General features: G+C 36.0%; 2 protein-coding genes across 2 annotated transcripts; one reads left to right on the plus strand and one right to left on the minus strand.

Annotated features, from left to right (window-relative positions):
* Positions 1-5,883: 5,883 nt before the first annotated feature.
* On the minus strand, positions 5,884-10,933 carry LOC122136424. Its single transcript, XM_042719368.1, has 4 exons — positions 10,349-10,933; positions 8,927-9,022; positions 8,694-8,789; positions 5,884-8,046 (listed from the first exon to the last, which is right to left on the minus strand). Exons 2-4 carry the CDS (start codon positions 8,969-8,971, stop codon positions 5,896-5,898), a joined length of 2,292 nt encoding a protein of 763 aa, XP_042575302.1. The 5' UTR covers positions 8,972-9,022; positions 10,349-10,933; the 3' UTR covers positions 5,884-5,895.
* A 9-nt stretch (positions 10,934-10,942) lies between these two features.
* On the plus strand, positions 10,943-17,535 carry LOC109083377. Its single transcript, XM_042719369.1, has 7 exons — positions 10,943-11,528; positions 12,762-12,871; positions 13,864-14,016; positions 14,396-14,513; positions 16,600-16,730; positions 16,933-17,134; positions 17,277-17,535. The coding sequence occupies exons 1-7, from the start codon at positions 11,327-11,329 to the stop codon at positions 17,357-17,359; spliced, it is 999 nt and encodes a 332-aa protein (XP_042575303.1). The 5' UTR covers positions 10,943-11,326; the 3' UTR covers positions 17,360-17,535.
* Positions 17,536-20,799: the final 3,264 nt, after the last annotated feature.

Below are 20,799 nucleotides of genomic sequence, written 5' to 3' on the forward strand. Positions count from 1 at the left end.
ACACTCATTTCACTGAGGGACAGTTCAAACATTATGACTGCCCTCAAAAGACCGATTGTAACTGTAAGACTGTACAAAAGTCACGCCACTCCTTAACATATTGTTCAATATCTGTCTCTTTATTTATTATTACTTAAGTTATAAAGTAGTATATGCATTAGCATATATGTAAAATATGTTATTGCTCGTGTTATTTTGACATAAGTACTTTTAATATATCAGGTTAAGAAATCCCTTTGCTCCATAAATCAAAGTAAATAACAAATATCATCAAGCACAAGTCATTACATTAACTTTGTTAAAAACTTTACTTTTTTAAAAGTAAAGTGTTACAAAGTGTTACTTTTGAGAGGTGTGCAGAACTATGGTACAACATGGTACAGCTGCTAAGAATGTTTGACAAATTTGCTATTACCAAAATGAAAATGTTTATCAATAGCATAATGTAGAAACAACATAAAGACAGTATATTTGTTATATTTGTTTAATGACTGAAGGCCAGTATCCACTGATAACAATACAGATCCCTTTTTATAACATTTTTCTTTTTCTTTAATATTTAAATCCAGCATTTTGGTCTTTGGAGAGGGACCCTTCATACTTAAAATAGCAAATTGGCCATTTGGGCCCCACTTTTCATAAACATATAGATTTATTTTGCATCTGAAGAAGCTTACAATGATAATGCGTCTAAAGAATGTATTGAGAAGTTTCTGCCACAGAGAAAAAAGACCAAGCAACTGAAACTGCTACTTTGTTTATCTTACTCAGATCGGTATATTTATATATATATAGTATATCAAATCCAGCCTGAGCTGCAGCAGTATACACACAGAGCAAACAGATCTACAGAGAACAGCATCAGCACAGTCCTTCACACTGCACTCAACCTCCTCCAGCTCCAGGAGACCTGTGTAAGAACGCTCATCAGAGATTACAGTTCAGCGTTCAACACCATTCTAGCAGATGAACTGGACTTTTTCTTTTGTTGTTTTATTATCATTAATGATACGGATGGCTTCAGGTTCATTAGGCTGCTGTCACTTTAAGAACTAATGCGTAGATCCAGTATACTGACACTCAGATTTTCTCCAATATATCCTTTTATACACCCCAAGCCAAGCTCAGAATTTAAAATAAAGTTAGATTAATCACACACAGTTTTCTAAGTGGAATAGATATCGCACTTTTGGATTGTAAATAATGAAACACATTATAGACAAATGCCTTGAATATGATCACATATAAAAAACAGTTTTGGAAAGGTACAATTAGGCTTGATAACTTTCTTATGTAGCAATAATAACTGTAAGTGGTTTTTCATAATTTCTCCAGTACTGAAAGCAGAACCGGTCACCCAGATCAGAGCTTTATCAGTACTTACAGTCCCTTTTATATTTTAGCCCCAGAAGCTTGTTTAATACCGATTTCAGATACCATCCATACTTACAAAGAAGCACAGAAGAATCATTTACAAATCCACATGACAGTATATCTTGCATCTGGCATTTCTAAAATTCATCAAGTTGGAGGATTTATTTTAAAACAAGCAATGAAGAACAAGTTAACATTCATCTTGGTGTCTCTTTAAAGTGTTACAGCCTCTGATCTTCAGCTTCTGAACAAGAAACAGTTTGGAAAAAAAATCTACTTTCCTTCATGACAAAGAGTCAGCAAACTACAAGTGATACATGCATTATAAAACTACTGAACATAATATGAAACTCATAAAATGCACACAGTGATATTTTTTTATCATCGAAGCAAAATGATGAAAGATGATACCGAATAAACCTTTCGGACATGTTCTTTGGGGAGGAACTCTATCTTTGAGTTGATCTGAATCTCAGTTGAATCTGCTGCCTTTTTGAAGATGAAGAGAACTTTATTCACTTTGAAAACTCAGATAGGTTTTCTTTTCTTTTGTCATGTCACTTGTAATGACTGGTTAGGACAGATTTATTGCCAGACAATATTTTATTGCTTTGATATTTATGGTGTCACTTTTGGTGAGGATGCAGCATCAGATCTGAAAGTACTGGATCTGAAAGATGATCTACTTATTGTGAATGTTTTTTGTATGACTGTGTAGAGAAGATGATTGCACTGAAACGCTTCCCACATTCAGTGCAGTGATACGGTGTTCTCTCCAAGTGGTGAATCCTCTCATGTGTTTTTCAGACTTTATGAATCACTGAATCTCTTGTCACAGTGTGAACACTTGTATGGGTTTCTCTCCAGTGTGAATCCTCTTCATGTGTTTTTCAGAACTTGATGAATAATTGAATCTCTTGTCACAGTGTGAAACCTTGTATGGTTTCTCTCCGCCCGTTGCATCCTCTCATGTGTTGTTAGACTTTGATGAATTACTGGATGAATCTTGTCACAGTTTGAATCACCTGTCATTGTGTTCTCGTCCAGTGGGTGGATCCTCGCATGTCCTTTCAGAGCTTGATGATGACTGAATCTCTTGTAACAGTGTGAACACTTGTAATGTTTTTCTCGCAGAGGGGAATCGGCGCATTCAGTTTTAGATAGTGTGCTGCTAGTACAAGGCTTTCTTTCACACTCAAAGCACATGTACTACTCTCACACGCAGTCATTGAATTTTCTGGTGTACTTTTAAACTTTGTAGCCATGAAAAGCTCTTTTCCACACAATGGCATGAATGTGGCTTCTCTTTTTTATAAACTCTCAGTTGTTTCTTCAGGTATGAAGCTCTCAAAAATGTTTTGCTGCAGTGATCACATATGTGCAGTTTCTCTCCAGTGGTGGATGATCATGAGATGCTTAAGGTTTGCTGAGTGTGCGAGACTCTTTCCACACTGATCACATGTGGAAGTTTTTTTTTTTTCTAATGTGAATCATCTCATGTGCTTTCAGATTTCCTGACTGATTGAATCTCTTTTTTCGCAGTGTGAACACTTGTATGGTTTTCTCTCCAGTAAGGGATGTTCATGTGATCTTTGGAGGTTTGATGATTTGTTTGAAACTCTTGCTGCACTGATCACCGTGTGAATGGGTTCTCTCTCCAGTATGAACTCTCAAGTGAACATCAAGACTACTTTTGCTTGTCAACTCTTTCCACACACTGAGTGCAGGTGAAAGAATTTCTCGGCTCTCTCTTTTCTTTAAATCTTTCTGTTTGCTCTGAGAGCAGCTAAAAACTTAAACTCAACTTCTTCTCCAGTTTTAGCATTATTTTTTCTTCTCCATATTCACTCAATTCTTCAATCTCCTTGTCTCTTCCTTCACAGTGCTCTACTCTGAGATAAAAGAAAAAAACGGTTCATTTTCAGCAACCTTTCAGTAATGAACCCTGATGTACAGTGTAAAGTTAGACCAGTTGCATTACAAAAAACTTTGTGTCATTTTGATTGCAGTTTTTTTTAAATAAATTATACCAACCACGCCCCCTGAAAACCTTTCCAGGAACGAGGTACATTGATCTATGATCTCCCAATTATTATTTTTTAAAAACATTTATAATCACAAATTCCTATGTTTAAAAACTATTAAATATGTTTGATCAACTACATCTACAAATTTTATTGGGGGAAAATAAGTAGTTCATAGAAAGTGTCCCATATTATTACAGAGCTATAAAGATTGTCCTATTATACAACAAACAAAAACTGTTCTAAAAGTCTCTAAACCTTCGGTTCAGTCTCTGTACGAAGAAAGAATTAAAGACCACCTGTTTGTTCTTCTTCAGTATCTTCAGTGTGGTGTTTTGATTCGGCAAGGGTTCTGATCTCTCTCATTTTCTCTCTCTCTCTGCTCCCCTTCTTATAAACTCAGTCCTTAAGTACATTTCAGCTATTCCATGATGATTTCAGATGCTCGTCTCCTCTGTGAACTTATGGAGATACCCCCATGGCATTTATTAGGTAAGAGAACGTCCGCTGCGGCTGTGTGATTGTTGTGGAGGAGCTTCACTGAACATGACAATGTCTGTGTGGAAGAAAGCAGATTGCGGTTCAAACCTGTAAATCATTTACTGACTTGGTTATTTTTTTTTATGTCAATTACACATTTTAAGACAATATAAACAATATTTCAAAGGCCAGTATTCAGTAACACACTGCTCTCAGCATGTTTCGCTTTCGTTTTTATATTGGTATAATATTTCTATGTCTTTTTTCTTTTTACTTTTATTCTGCCTTCTATTAACATATACAAGATGTCTGTCTAGGAAAACATAGAAAAATGATATATAATGTAGATTCTTTCAAACATAAAATAACAGTAAGAATGAAAAAATAAAAGAACAGAAAATTGATGACACCCATCTTCATTAATAACAAGTAAATAACTACAACACATATATATAAATATAGTTTGATTTTCTAATAAATACATTCAAAGCAAAACGTAATTAAGTCATGGACATGTTTTAGTGATCATAAAATCTTCTCTACTAGTAAAGTAAAAATATAGCAAATCTTTATTCCCAAATATTTAAAGTCCCGGAAAAAAAAAAAAGTAAAAGCAGCAAAAAAAAATTTAAAAAATTTCACTACTTTACATTTTTAAAAAGGGTAACCCCTTTTAAACTGTAAAACCCATTTTCATTTTCCAAAATAACCCTTTCACAACCTGGGGAATTAAAAGGATGACGAAAAATTCCGGGCCCAAATATTTGGTTTGGCTGCAGAAATTCTGGTGTTTGGGGTTAAAATTTAGGGGGCCCGGGGATAAGTGCTAATTTTTCACCCCAAAAAATCTAAATTCACGCAATAATGAGTGTTTTGAAGTGAATTAATGTAAAATTTTTGAATGAAAGAAACGCAAATCAAACGCCGCATTGGGTGGTTGCCATCAGAAATGCATTTTTTTTCTCAGAAACATAGCTTGGCAAGAGTGGCTTAATATTTCCTTTAAAAAAATAAAAAATACACGTTCTTTATTTGTTTTATTATATATTATTATTTTAAATTAATACTATATATAAAATATATATTAATATATAAAATAATTTAAAAAGGGAATTAAAGATTTAAACATTAAAAGGTAGCTCTGATAAAACCACTGAATAAGCACGCGGGGGATCGTTTAATCCAAAACCCCCGCAAAAGCCGTCCCCTGCTCGCAAAACCCAAACAATAGTCCAAACAGTAATTGAAAGTGTACTTTGTTGTTAATGTATTTTAAATTGTATTGAAGATTATTTTTTTAAGTATATTAAATTTGACATACTTAGAGTGGCAATTCAGTGTACTTATGGGAAGTATATTTTTTTGGAAATTAATTGTTAGTATACTTTTTTAAAGTGTACTATGTTCTGACTTCATTAGAAGTGTGACTTCTGTACACTTTATACAGTACACTCTAAAATAAGTGTATTTCTAGTGGCATATCAGAGTACTCTCATAAAATATGTTAAAATACAAAAATGTATAGTGGTAATTTAGTGTACTTTTAGTAAGTACGCTTATTTGTAATACAAAGTATAATTTATTAAGTTTTATTTTTATTTCACTTCATCTGTAGTGTAATCTTAGTAGACTGTAAAACAAAGTGCACTAAAATTTAAGTGTACTTTTATTAGCATATCAGAGTACTGTCATAAAATATGCTAAAATGCAAACACTTTTAGTGGAAATTTAGTAATTTATTAATTTACTGTAGCCTACTAATGGAAAGTGTATTGACATTGTTAGGCTGATTTCTTAAAGGGTCATATGCTACAATGCTGCAGTGAGTAAGACATTTTTGGTTTTTTAGTGTTTTATTTTTTTTTAATGCACAAACACTTGATTGACAGAAGGGTCACTTTATGTAACAGGTAAAGAACAGTAATTCTTTGAACAAATATTGTATTTACATGTCAATTCAATAGGTCTCAGGGAATCTCGGGACTTCTTGGCAGTATTCAATTTTCTTGATGCCACGTTAATCTCGTTCAATGTTGTTTGGCAGAGGAATAACATATACCTTCTCCCTGGATTCAACCATGACACATTTGCGTGTCAATGACTCTGGATGGATGGCATACACTATATTGCACTCAGACACTTCATACATGAAGCTTGATGCAATATTAAGTGTTGTGTCTCTGCACAGCTTCCTTCCAGACTTAACAAGCTCCTTGACCAAAACACAGTGTGTTGCACCAGAAACGACCATATTCACAATTCTGACTAATGTGCCATTCTGCAACTCAACAACAGAGTTGATTCTTTTCTGTAGGCGGTTGTTTGTGTCAGAGTGATACAGTATTCCATTCACAATGAAACGGTTGTAGTAGGAGGCTTGTTTCACTCTAACACCTAGTAGGTCATCTATTGCAAGCATGTGTAAAACCGAGACATCTTTCTGTACTGATTTACCAAAAACTCTGACATGGGCACTGATCTGAACTGATTTGTCAGTTGAACACTTTCTGCCCTGTAGTTCATAGAAAAGATCTTTGACATACTCATTGGCATTATGCATAACTGTTGCTCCTTTCTTTGTGAGACTCCTCTCCCTAAGGTACCTTTTCATTATTTGGACAGGGACATGAGTTGTGCCATTGAAATATGTCAACAGGGTGCCGTTAAAAGATTCAAAGGAAAATGTGGATGTGGCCCACAATGGTCCCCAGTTCCTCACACTCGCAGCCAAGTGTGTCATGAGGTGCACATTAAATGACACATTTGCTGTGCCATATAATCCCTGAAACTCCCTGACAAATTTTTTCAATGCCTGCTCGGCTATCACCACCTTGGCCTCTCTGATCCTTTCTTGCAGAAGATGATATACTGCAAAAACCAAAAGGAAAAGATGATTCCAGTATTTTCTGGGGAGGATGCCATTTAAAACAGGCAAAGCATAAAACAAAAGAAACGACCTCCACTCAGACGCCTTCCAGAACTTCCTTTCTTGCATAGATCGTGGTACTCTTGTGATCTCAGTTGGTGGTGAAATTTTTTTAAGCACTTCGTCGATCTGCTCAGTTTGGGTGCCTATGTACCAACCATGCTGATGGTTTGTGGAATCTAACCACAGAGAAGTCAGCTGTCTAGTAACTCCAAGGCATACACTATGCTGATATTCTGGAACAAAGCCTTGCACCATTTGAAATTTGTCTAGTTTCATTAGTTGACTTGGGCCTTTCACTCCCATTATGGGCTGCTGAGGTGTTGCATTCATGGCATTGTCAAAATGCTCAACTTCTGTACGAAGACGGGGTTCAGGAATAACATATGGATAGGAGCCTCCACCTCTGTGGTAACAGAAGTCACAGCCATAAATGCCATTAAACTGTTTCTTATTTTGGAGAAGTGGCCTTGCAACTGAATCTGCACTACATACAAGTGCATGCACCTTTGAAGTGCAACCATCTCCCCAGGTGATCCCATTACTTTGAAGTTCCTGTAGCTCTTTTACAAATGGAATTAGGAGAGTCTGTATATTAGGCTTGCTCTCTCCAAACCAAAGACAAGGAACACATATGTTGTTCTTCCTATCTGTAGGGTGTAGCTCTATGATTTGGCACTGAATAGGCCATATTTGGCATCTAGAGCTTTTAAAAACAGGGATCCCATCACTGTTCCAGATCAGACTGATGTCATCATCACCTATTTCACCACTATCTTTAAGCCTCCTATACTCCCCTCCACATTGCACATCACAAATAAAACCTGGAGTTGATGTATGTCTTTGGATTTTGATGTTGGGATTTTCCAGAATCTCTTTAATTTGCAAAGATAAACTGATAACCAAAAAATATGAACCCTTTTCTAGACTAGCTTCCACATCAAATTCTGCCTCACACAGAACACACTGTGTCAAACCACATTCTTTTGTTCCAATATAATTTGAACACTGATGGCAGTAGAAATGGGGCACATACTCGCCATATTGGCCATAGGATTTATGGAAGAGATATGAGGTTGCTGGTATCAGTGCAGGGAAAAGTTCATGAAAAATTCTTAAAAGATGGTCCAGTGCAATCCCGGTCAGGTTATGCCTCAGGACGTAAGCCATTAGAAGGAGCAAACTTTGACCTTTGGTAATTGGTGCTCCAGGGTACAAAAGGTCATCTCCACAATTTCCATCCTACAAAATGACACATTGAGATTGAAAAAAACATTCAGTACAATGAACAAAACATTCTCAAGTATTCAGGTTTATCATATCTTGTCAAGTTTCTAATCATTTAAAAATGCCCTATATGAATGACACAGAACACATTAACTTTGCTCTACTACCTGAGCAAAATCTAACACTAGTAAAAGATTATAATTATTTGTGATATGTTATTTTCTAAATATGATTACACATGAAATGGGATCGAGCACTTTTACATATGAGTTCATCTAACCATTTTTAGTTTATTATTAGTCTCTGATGGGTTTTGATAAATTGTCATCACTGAACTTAAATTTACAGATATTTTAGGGATTCCTTGTGTGTAGCTAGCTTTTGGCGGTCCCATTTTCTAGAATCTTGTGCCTTGCTGCACTCTTTGGGCATGGTTTTATGTCAGCCAGAGATCTCAATTCAGCTTTATTGTGGCCTGCTGAGCAAAATGGAAGTGCCTGACATGAAAATAAAGTCTTTGTAATTCTATTCTATTCTATGGCAGAAGAATGAAATTTGTTGTTCAGATTGTGTGCATCAAGTCATCATAGCAAATCACTCCTGTAAAAGATAAACTAAACGCACAAAGATGAACGATAGCCTGTAATTAATTGTAATCTTACCTGTGACGGATTTGGGTTGGGTCTCTCAGCCTCTTGTTCTTGCATGGTCTGGTGGTCTCCTATATCAACCACATCGTCCTCAGCAGCTGATCCATTCTGAAGTTTGCACAAAAAGTGTGTGGCAAGTTAGTCACTGAATCAGGTGTTATTTTGGTATTGAGTGGGATCTTAAAACACTAGAAGTAAAGCAACCTATAATGCAAATGCTAGCCTATAAGTAATTGTAATCTTACCTGTGACGGATTTGGGTCGGGTCTCTCAGCCTCTTGTTCTTGCATGGTCTGGTGGTCTCCTATATCAACCACATCGTCCTCAGCAGCTGATCCATTCTGAAGTTTGCACAAAGTGTGTGGCAAGTTAGTCACTGAATCTGGTGTTATTTTGGTATTGAGTGGGATCTTAAAACACTAAAAGTAAAGCAACTTGCTCCACCTGCTCCACTCTGAAATTAGAAAAATGTGTGAGCTAGTTTGTTACGTTGTAGGAGTCAGTTCCTCAAAATACAAAATACCATTAAACTAGCATAGTGAACAAATGTGTAATACCTGTGTCCTGACCTGCATGTTTTTTTTTTTTTATTCTGCACACTATTGCCACTAACCTATACGTTACTACTACTAGATATTTTGTTGTACTACACTCTGCCCCATATTGTATTGCACACACAAACACATATAGACAGAAACCCTCTTTTCTTGGGCATCCTGAACAATTTGGTGTATGATTTATGTGAATATCATACATTGTTCCATCAAATTGAAATTCAAAGTTTAAGTAAGCAGATCTGGTAGATTTTAAGTTTGTACTTAAACATTTCAAGTTAAGAACAATTAAAATCTGAATACACTATTTCAAACAATTAACTTAAAACCTTCATATAATCTCAATGTGAACACTTTCATTAGTATTAACTTATAGTTTTAACAAGCTAGTTTGCTAACATACTATTTTGTTATCATGCTAATAATAATGTTATACAGCACCTGCTGTATGAGTGCAACAATATAAAGATTTTATTTGCTCTCAAATCAAGCTGCATGCACCACATGTCACCATGATAGTTACTATCCTAAAACCAACATGAACAGAAATTCTTCTAAATTAGCATAACAAAACATTAATCAATACTCAATATCCCACTTAACAATAATTTTGCACAAAAAAACATTATATTACACTTAATTTTAGCATTTACTCTTCTATTCAAGTGCTGGGAAACAGACATCACAGCCGTTTCAGTTAAATTTAAGTTTGTTTAAAATAAAATAAATAATTTCATAAAACTCAAAACAATGAAACAGATCCGTTTACTTAAAATATATCAGTTCTGTGAACTTGAAAGAAAAAGAAAGTGCTAAATACTCATAAAAGTTAATTTGACTGAACTAATTTGTTTAAATTAAGTTTGCCCTACTCAAACCAATCTATTATTTTGAGCGTTAGGGTTTACGTTAATTTTCAAAACAGTCTTTTGTTTTGGGCGTTGGTGTTTACGTTGAGTACAAAAGAATGGGATTTGTTGCTACTAATGTCTACAGGAAACCATCTAAATGTAAGTAATTCAACAATTGTTGGTCACATTGTTACAAAGTAAAAAAGTAAAGAATAGACAGTTAGGCTATAAGGAATGAATTATGCATTGTCAGTGTCCTGACCTTACTGTCAGCTCTCTTCCGTTTTCCTGCTGTTGGCTGCAGTGGTGCATCATGGTGAGCTGGAGGCTGTAAGCAAAACAATTGTCACCATCCATGTCAGTGCACAAAATAAAATCTAACCAAGTGTAAGTAATCTTATATTTAGATGAAAACATCATTTTGGTATTGTTTTTAGTGTCAAAGCAATTTGGGAATTAAGCTAGTTTTTTGGCTGAAAACATTACACGTTGTAATCCATGCAATGGCATAATCATAAAAAAAAACTTTACATCATCATATATGCTAGCTTACTTCTCTGTCATGACGTCCTAAAATTCTGTCAGGGACTTCAACACCAGTGCTGCAAAGGTACTGCTTGTACTGTTTATGTCTTCTGCCTTTTCCCTGAAACAAAAGACAATTTCAAGACAGTATAGCTTTATCCTATTATTACCATTATTATTTATTATTAATATTATTAGTAGTACTGCTATACTAGGGCCTTCTTCTTATTATTCTTTTTATTATTATAATTATTATTAGTATTATTGTAGAAGTAGTAGGCCAACTACTACCATAATTATAAGAAGAAGAATAAGAAGAACAAGAAAAACATATCAAGAATTTAAAATAATGATACAAATTATAATTACCTTCCTGTGTCTGTATTCTGTTGTCCTTGGTATTTTCTTATTAGTGACCAATAAGTAGGACTTGTAGTTTGATTGTACAGGTGGCATATTTGAATAACTATTGTTGAGCACTGCAACAGATCAAGATTCAAAAATCAAGACTAAGCAATAGATGGCTACGAATGGACCCAGTAATTGGACCTACCCCCCAGGCGGTTCCCACATCCAATCAATGTGCGCAGCATCATCGACATCCAATCACTATGTAGAAGTTTGGGCGGCAATTAGCTACAGTAGCCATATAGTAACGGTTAATGTTTGAAATTCATCACTGAAACTCAGGCGGTAACAGGGTAAAGTTAGCAACATGTATGGGTTGTTTTATTTCGTAGACGGGTCCGTTATTGCAGAGAGTACATCTATTATACAGGATGCATATATAAATGCTGGTGTTACAGTGACCTGCAAGGAAGACATCCAGTCCCAGGAAGGCTGGATAGAAGTGATTTTGCCAGCTAAACGCAGGCAAGATCCGAAGCCGGTTGCAGCCAAACTGCTGTTCATGGCGGGTAAGTTCTAAAACATTGGAAATATTCGGAATACTCTTTGTAACATTAACTAGCCGACTACTGTCATGTAATTTAACGTTACTGATGATGAAGTGCTTGAAACATGGCGCTTTTCCATTACATGGTACCTGCTCGACTCGCCTCGACTCTTACGAAAAAAAGTACCTGGTAACGTTACCTGGCCTGCTAACAGGTACTTTTTTAGTACCACCTCAGCTAGTTTCCAAGCGAGCTAGCCAATACTGAAAGGTGACGTGAAAACGACGGATGGCGTGGCGTGGGGGGGGGGGGGGCGGGGTCCTGAACTGTATTTTTATACAGTTTAGCCAGCGGGTTTTTTTTATTATTTTATTTTTTTTGCTGCCTCCAGCATCATTTGAAACAAAACGTGTCTTCTGGCTGTGGCAACAACAACACACCTTCGACGTTCTGTGTGTGTGTCGCGTTAGGTCACGGCAGTTGGCGCCGCTTTTTTTACAGTTCCGCGGACTGCGCGGAGGCTCCAGGCAGAGCTTTCGCCGTAGCCTACGTAAAGTTACACACACACATGCTGGCTCGACGCACACACCAGCGCACAAGTATAAACATCAGGCCACTTACATAGGCTGATGTTTATACTTGTGCGCTGGTGTGTCCGTCAAGCCGGTATATAAGACGACCAGCGATGCTGAGGAGATACTAAAATCTGCAATGGAAAACGGACGCACAGTGTGTCGAGGCGAGTAGAGTCGAGGCGAGTCGAGCAGGTAACTTACCATGTAATGGAAAAGCGCCATAATTAATAAGTCCTCCTATAGAGAACGCTCCAACACTAGCGTTAACAGACCCATAGCTTATCTTTGAAGTGTTTGGCTTAGGTTCTAGTGAAGGTTTAGCTAGTAACGTTAACGTTAGTATTATGGAATTTGTCGCTATGCACCATGACCATTTAATGAAAATTCTGATAATTAGTTAAGACAAAGTTACTAAAGTCATTCGGTTGTTGGGGACAACATATTTATAAGGTGCAACAGGCTAAGATATAGAACAAATACAGTTCTGTCAAGGAGACATTTTCAATGTGCAGAGGGATGGACTCCCGCCATAACGTGGTATGGACATTAGTGCCCAATACTGATGAAAGGTAATAAAGTACAAATAAATTAAATGACAGTGACATTGCTGTTTTGAAATTATATTTTTTTTTTATTAAAAGGTCACATTGAATTTGTATTTTATGTGTCTTCTTCACAGAAAACTACAAAGAAGTAGTCCAGAAGCGTGTCGCTTTCCTCAAACGGGGGGATATTTGGTCTTCCAGTCAGTCTGGCCAGGAGAAGGGGGTGGTGAAGCAAGGAATGACCGTAAGTTTGATTTATGACTTAACAGTTATGGAACATTGTGATTCCAGTAGGGCTGAAACGATTAGTCGACAATATCGACAAAAGAAATGTTGACAAATATTTTTGTTGTCGAGTAGTCGTTTTATTTATTTTGACCTAATTTAGAGCCTGCAGTAACGCGGTTTGACCAGTGTGGCGCTGTAGCGCAAGATTGTAATTCAGCTCTCCTGGATGCAAGACCGGTGTGGAGATGTAGAGCAATATTCGCTGCTTCAGAGAAACGCACCCAAGCCGAACAGAATGGCGTTTAGATATGGAAATAAATGACACGCGCTTTCCTCTCAATAACGAAATAACAACAACAACAAAACTCCCAGCAGTGTGAAAGTAGCAGTTAAAAATGCATCTTATTACACCGATGTGGATGTTTGCACGAGCTCAGTAAAGCATTCACGTCACGTCTATATTATTTAAATCAAGCATCTTTACGGTATTAAACATTATTATTAAATACTTGATTAAAGTGATAGTTTGGTTTGCAGAGATCAAAGCTTAATCTAGCTCAGGACTGTTTTGATTATCATAACCCATGATAAAAGTAAGGTATTTTAAGAGAGATTACCAGTCAAAAGTTTTTGAATGGTAACTTTAATATTTATTTTTTTTTTTTTTTTAAAGTCTCTTCTGCTCACCAAGCCTGCATTTAGCAGTAATATTGTGCAATATTTTTACGATTTAAAATAACTACTTTCTATTTGAATATATTTTAAAATTTATTCCTGTGATCAAAGCTGAATTTTCTCCAGTCTTCAGTGTCACCCAATCCTTCAGAAATCATTCTAATATGCTGATTTGCTGCTCAAGAAACATTTATTATTATTATCAAGTCTATTTTGAATAATATATCTTCGTTTGCTGTTCTCATTCCTCGACGGTGTGTGACATTACTTAAAGTGGTGGTGTGGACATTTTCAAAATCATTCTCTTAAACAAGATGTACTGTATGTTGTCAGTCTGGTTCACAGATGGCCAAGATAGGTGAACAGCTCAAGAGGGACCTCAAACGGCAACCTACAAGACAACTCAGTTCTACTCCTGCTAGATATGAGTCTGATTCTGATGACACATGTTGTGATATTTTTGATCCTCCCAAAAAACGAAAAATGGTAAGTTTAAAAATGTAACTGACTTCATCAAATAATGTGCAGTGTTCCCCAGAAAATTTTACAGAGTTTACAGTGGTGGATTATAGCCTATTTGTGCTGAAATGCATGTAATATCGCACTTTGCACTTTAATTGAATTATGTACCAGTACCAAAGTCCAAACCCAACCTACAAAACCTATATGCCCTTAGTGCTCAGGGTAAAGCTTGTGATGTAGCAGAACTGCATTTTTGTGAAAATGAGTTACTATTCAAGAGTGTATGAACTGTTAATTTCTACACACACTCACACCACTAAAATTGTATTATGGCATGTGTATGATTAGGAGTGTATAGCTGCCATTGTTGTTTAAGGTAATTAGGTTGATGTTTTCTGCATAGGTGATTAACACCAGTGAGGAGGAGGAGGACACCATCCCTCAGGCGGAGTCTCAGCGGCCAGGGACAGTGCCTGCAGTTTTTGTTGAACTGGATGAGGACAGTTTGAAGGCTCTAAAAGGTGGGTGGGTGTATATGTATGCTAGTGATGCCAGGGTTATCTCTGCCACCATCTGAACCCTCCCATACACCTGCAGTCATTGTCATTGAGGTCCTGAAATCAACTTTATGTATTCAAGACATGCATCCCACTGTTAAAGGGTTAGTTTGCCCAAATAGCAAAATTATGTCATTAATAACTTACCATCATGTTGTTCCAAAACCCGTAAGACCTTTGTTTATCTTTGGAACACAGTTAAAGATATTTTAGATTTAGTCCGAGAGCCTTCTGTCCCTCCATTGAGAATGTATGTACGGTATACTGTCCATGTCCAGAAGGGTAATAAAAACATCTTCAAAGTAGTCCATGTGACATCAGAGGGTCCGTTAGAATTTTTTGAAGCATCGAAAATACATTTTGGTCCAAAAATATCAAAACCTACGACTTTATTCAGCATTGTCTTCTTTTCCGGGTTTGTTGTGAGAGAGAGTTCAAAACAAAGCAGTTTGTGATATCCGGTTCGCTAACGAATCATTCAATGTAACCAGATCTTTTTGAACCAGTTCACCAAATTGAACTGAATCGTTTTAAACGGTTTTTGCGTCTCCAATAAGCATTAATCCACAAATGACTTAAGCTGTTAACTTTTTTAATGTGGCTGACACTCCCTCTGAGTCAAAATAAACCAATATCCCGGAGTAATTCATTTACTCAAACAGTACACTGACTGAACTGCTGTGAAGAGAGAACAAAAACGTATAGTATTACACTCTGCCACTCACCTTTTTCTTAAAAAATAATACTAATGTAGGTAACTAGAATTTAATAAATGAAACATTATTGTAAAGTGTACCGATTTGTTATACAATGATTCAGACGTCTCATGAGTTCAGTGTTGGACAGATCAGTTGTTTTAACCATTCATTTAAGTGAATCGGTTCAAATGAGTCATTAGTTCGTGAATCGGACATGTCATTATTGGACGTGTAGCCTACGGCAGGCACTGTGTGATTATCCTGACAGTTTATTTTTTAGCACAACTCACACTCCGCGGTAATTCAGCAAAAAAAATATCTCAGAATGCTCCACGTGAAACTTTGTTCGTCCCAGCCCCTGGTACGGATATAACTACAAGGCCTCTGGCAAATTGGCGCAGGTACCAATACTGTGACCACAAGACATATTGCGTTTATACATCTGTTCCCCTTCCATAGCGATTGAATATATAAAATTGTGTTTTCAATCATTTATGTAGATTTATTTATTTCATCCACTCCAAGAAATAGTTCTAATCTCTGTTGCCAAGCAACGCAACATATCAGTCAAGAGAATGGTCCAGTAAGACTGGCTATATGGTCTTATTCACATAAGAATTTGCAGCAGTTGCTTGCAGGGTTCCCACAGGTCATGGAATATTTGGAATATCATGGATTTTCAGGAAAAGTTATATCAGGATAATTTTGGGGGCAAAGTCATGGAATATCAGGGGAATTTTCTTTAAGCAGTTTAAAATTGTCTTGCCAAAATACATTTAATACAAATAAATTTCCACGCAAAATTGGTGTATATCTGGTTAATATCTTTACTGCTTGCTTGAGCAGTTGTGGTTAACCCAACTTCAATTCAAATTTCAATGACCATTTATTCATCTCACACTCTAAATAGTAAAAGATGCTTGAACGCTATGAGGGTGCTTTGAAATCCTTGGTCAGTTAGTTTATTGCACCATTCATAGTTGGTCATGGAAGTTCAATTTGTTTTTCTGGGAAAGTCATGCAATTTTACATTTGACTTAACTTGGGAACCCTGTGCTTCTCTATACTACACAAGCTAAACTGAACTGAACGCCCTACTCCATCTTCACACTCAATAATGGATTTACTGCCCTGTGGCTTTGAGTGAGTGGAACATTCATGTCAAACATGCATGCTAGCTATGGAAAGTATGAGTAAGGATCCTCATCCAATCAGAAATAAATAAAAGTTAAACCAGATGTAGCTGTTGTAAAATGACATTTATATAGGTGCTATTTTGTGTCACAATGTGATACTTATTCTTTGTGTCATAATGTGATACTGACCCTTTTTATACTATATCCTTATTTTAGAGCTGCCAGGACTGGTGTCTTCACTCAAAACAGTCCTAAACAAAATGGAAGATTCACCTTTGTCTTCCATGATTTCCAGCCAAAGCGAATCACCGCGCACTGGCAGTCACACTGGCAGTGAAGAAGACATGGTATGACTGAAGGACCTTAAACCAATCCTTGTTATGTCTTTGTTATGATTGGGTGCAAAAAGCATACACAAAAAAATCTTACAAGATCGCTCGAGGTACTGTTTGTGTTAAAACACTTGAAGCCAAGACACGTGCCAACCTGCCCTATTGAGAATTGTTTGTAATTTACCTTTTGTGTTAATCTGCTTGTGTGTTTTCACAGGTGTCATTGGGCAACTCATTAGTGCAAGTCCCAAAACGCCTCTATCAGAGGCTGATTGGGAGGATGATGTCCCTCTTCACACAGGAACTGGCCACATTGGTGTTTGGCAGGGAAACTTTGGCCAAGGCAACCCTCACAGGGAAAGGAAAAAAAGGCGAGCTGAAGGAGCAGCTTGAGCCAGAAAAAACCAACGCAATTATAGGTACAGTAATGTCATAGTTATGAATCAAAATCCATTGTCATGATTGATTAACAAATCCATTATCATCAATGATTGTATTTCAATGTTATACATTGTCTATCCTGTTTTAATTCATCCCCATGTCTCTTTCCTGTTTTCACAGATGCAGTCAGGGAGCGATTCCCCAACACCGAGGTGGCAGAGATCCGGGCCCTTCTACGGAGAAAGTGCAACAATGAGAGCTAGAAGGCCTCTAGTAACTCAAGTCAGAGCTAGATATTCATGTGTAGTAAGTTGTTTTGCCATTGTTCTGTTATCGGCATTTCAGAGAAAGTCGACTGTTCAAGGTTCCTCCTTTTGCCAATATCTGCTTTTGTGTGTTACTTTTGTGTTAATAATAAAGATCCTCTTCTGAAATGCAATTTGTAATCTGTTGATTTCATGTACTTGAACTGAATTGTAATGTAATACACTTGTAGTATAATACCAACATCCATGCTCAAGTATAACAAAATGGGGATAAAATTAAAAAAGAAATGTACTTTCAATTTGTTTCTACCTTACACTATAATAACATTGCATTGAAAGTACGTGTCTATGATGTTTAGGTTGTAATTGAACTTCACTTCAAAAACATTATTATTGTCATAGTGGGACACTTTAAAAGCACTAAATATAGTTAGGAAGTACATTTGTAGATCACTTGAAATGTTACAGAGGCATACTAAATTAACAGTTTATAGTAATTATAAGTATGATAGCAGTATGCACAAAATGTACTTAAACAACTATAATTTGCACTGCAATGCCTTTTTAAGTGTATTTCCATTAGAAATGGCAATACAATGCAATTGTACTATAAGTGTGCTTAATTGCTCATGAATCTTGATTTTCATTAGTGTATTTCAGTGCTCTTGAAGTTTAAAAAAAGTTGTTCCATTTTAGTATACTATTTACACTAGAAGTGTAGTCAAATAGATGTTAAGTTGAAGTTAATACATAATTGAATACACTTAACTATACTTGGATTTGACGAAAATAGTACAAAATGTAGAAAATATACTTAGTACACTTTATTAAAGTATATTTTTAATAGAATTCTTTTTCACCTGGGACAGGAGGCCTATTAAAGTGAACTGAAGACTACATCATACACTCAAATCACATTCAGCTCTACTGTTAACACAATTTACAGCAGTTATCTCTGATGTTATGTTTTTCTCTGATTTAACGGATAAATTTAGTGTCCCACAGACTGAGGACATTTCCTCAGCTGGTTCAGTTTGTTTATGATTTCACATCAAAACCCAAAATCAACACTGCGCGCTGACAGTTCTAAGCAAAGATTAGTACAACTAGATTTTTACATTGCATATATCTGTGTAAAAATTTAAACAGCAAGCAACTAACACGGAGGGATCAAAGCAGCCCTTTCCTCCGGAAGCCGCTGGCAGATGGGTAAAATCACTCAGCCAAAGTAACAGCTGCCTTTTCCTGTAAAGTACTGATTGCTTCAGTAGTTGAGTTTTTAGCAGTCTGCAATAATGAGAGCATCTCACCAGCTACAGTATATACTTGTCAAAATAACATTGTGTTATCTGGAGTTTACATTATATGGCAATACAGAGAACATTTCAACAGCTTGTGACTGAATAAAAACATGTAATATAATTTAAACAACTCCTAAAACAGGCCATGCTGTTGATTCAAGGGAATCCAGTAAATGCATGAAAAACATGAATGCAAGAATCTGTAGGTCAGATTACATGCAAGGAATGTGCTCTTTACAATGTACTCTTTACCTTTTTTTCTTTTCTCACAAAAAACACCAAAGAAAATAATGCCTGCATATTTGAGAAAGGCTAAAAATGAACACCAATGAAGAGAGGGGATTCATACAAAAATGTACATAAAAATAAATGCACATAAATAAATTACCCCTTTTAGGTAAGACACTACAGGCAATATTACTGTTTTCATAGGCAATTGTACATTTTGGGGCAATTTCTTTGGAGTATTTTGCTTAGATAACGTCTTATGTCAGACTAATGGAAAGAAAACATCCAAAACGCATGTTTAAATGTTTATTTTATTACACTTTATCTATTTCTGTCTATAAATTTCAATTGCAATATATATTTTTAAAGGCCATTTGGTCACTTCAGCAGCACTTACATCCACCAAACACCAAACAAATCTATATATTGAAAGTTATTACAGAGAGGTTTGTTCATATATCACTCTGCCTGATTTATATAACATTTATATAACCTTGTAAAAAAAAAAATTTCTCTACTTATTGACAGTATTTTCAGATGGAGTGATAAAAATAGATAATCAAAATAACTCTTATGTCAACAAAATAAAATGAGAATTTTGGCTTTATCCAATGTTCAGAAATTAATTCCAGTTAGTGCATATTTAGTTACATAACGCATCATTTGCATATTTGATATTTATATTATATATAATATTCTAACAAGCAAAAGATGAGTTAACTCATTAAAACTGCAGCTTCTAGCTCCTCATTTTCAGCAATAGCCTGTGATCTCAGAGAAAATGACACTCACACTCTATCAGAGTGCTTGTGAGGCAGGATGTTGAGCTGAAATGTCCTCTCAGGAGGCTTTTCTGTGAGCATCAGGCTGCGTTTGTGATGTGACACTGTATTCACTAGATTTTCCTCTCAGACAGACATTATGCAGCGTGTGTGGAGGAACTGGGCAGATTTTCCCATGAGTCTCTTTCACACAGCTCTTCCCATTAGAGCCGAGAAGATGAATTCTGAACTCAGTGGAAATGTAATGGGAAGATTCAGTTAATGGAAGTACCGTGCTGGGAATAGACACACGTTCACACACACAGAAATGTGTTTGGCGTTACTGTGAACCTGATAATGTGTAAAGTCAGTTTCAGTATAAAACCTTTTAAAGGAGCCACGTCATGGAAAACAGGACAGCGTGAACCAATGGGCAATCTGTCACAATATAAGTGTTTATAAGCTGGACCACACAAAAATAATGCTACATAAAGTGTATGTAAACATATACAGGGATTTTACCAAGGTCAAAAGATCAAAGCATGATGCATCATGGGAAACACAACACTGAGTGCCTTACTGGTTTAAGAAAACAATGCCAAAAGCAGTATGATAAAAGACACTTGTGTTAAAAATAGAGCTTAGATGTATTAAAAATAATAAATCAATTTCCCAGCAAGTGATATGACTAGGTTTGGGGTCTGTCCGATTTGTTTAAGTTACTGCTCACCAAGGCTGCATTTATTTGATCACAAATACAGTAAAAGCAGTAATATTGTAAAAAGATATATTATTAATTAATTAATATTATTATCAATGTTGTGCTGCTTCATATTTTTGTGGAAACCATGACACATTTATTTTTTCCAGGTTTTTCTGTTGAATAGAAAGTTAAATAAAAATAAAATAAAAATTAGTTTGAAGTATCATAATAAATGTCCTTACACTGTCACTTTTGATGAATTTCATCTGTTTGCAAAAAAAAATAAAAAATCTTAAAAAAAACAACACCCTTTGAATAAATGTATTAAATGTAAGCAATGTAGACAATTTCCATTAATTACACTCCCTTGTGTCGTTACAAAGTAAGACCTTTGTTCATCTTTGGAACACAACTTAAGAAATTTTTGCTTTCTGACACTGCATA

This window comes from Cyprinus carpio, chromosome B3, assembly GCF_018340385.1.
Source record: "Cyprinus carpio isolate SPL01 chromosome B3, ASM1834038v1, whole genome shotgun sequence".
Lineage (NCBI taxonomy): Eukaryota > Metazoa > Chordata > Actinopteri > Cypriniformes > Cyprinidae > Cyprinus > Cyprinus carpio.

Excerpts from the sequence above, each read along its gene's own strand:
- LOC122136424 (XM_042719368.1), bottom strand. The coding sequence starts at position 8,971 with ATGCAAGAACAAGAGGCTGAGAGACCCGACCCAAATCCGTCACAG. Across the intron at positions 8,790-8,926 it reads CCGACCCAAATCCGTCACAG|AATGGATCAGCTGCTGAGGA; the intron begins GTAAGATTACAA and ends TGCAAACTTCAG. Across the intron at positions 8,047-8,693 it reads CCAACCCAAATCCGTCACAG|GATGGAAATTGTGGAGATGA; the intron begins GTAAGATTACAA and ends GTCATTTTGTAG.
- LOC109083377 (XM_042719369.1), top strand. The coding sequence starts at position 11,327 with ATGTATGGGTTGTTTTATTTCGTAGACGGGTCCGTTATTGCAGAGAGT. Across the intron at positions 11,529-12,761 it reads CAAACTGCTGTTCATGGCGG|AAAACTACAAAGAAGTAGTC; the intron begins GTAAGTTCTAAA and ends TCTTCTTCACAG. Across the intron at positions 14,017-14,395 it reads CTCCCAAAAAACGAAAAATG|GTGATTAACACCAGTGAGGA; the intron begins GTAAGTTTAAAA and ends TTTTCTGCATAG.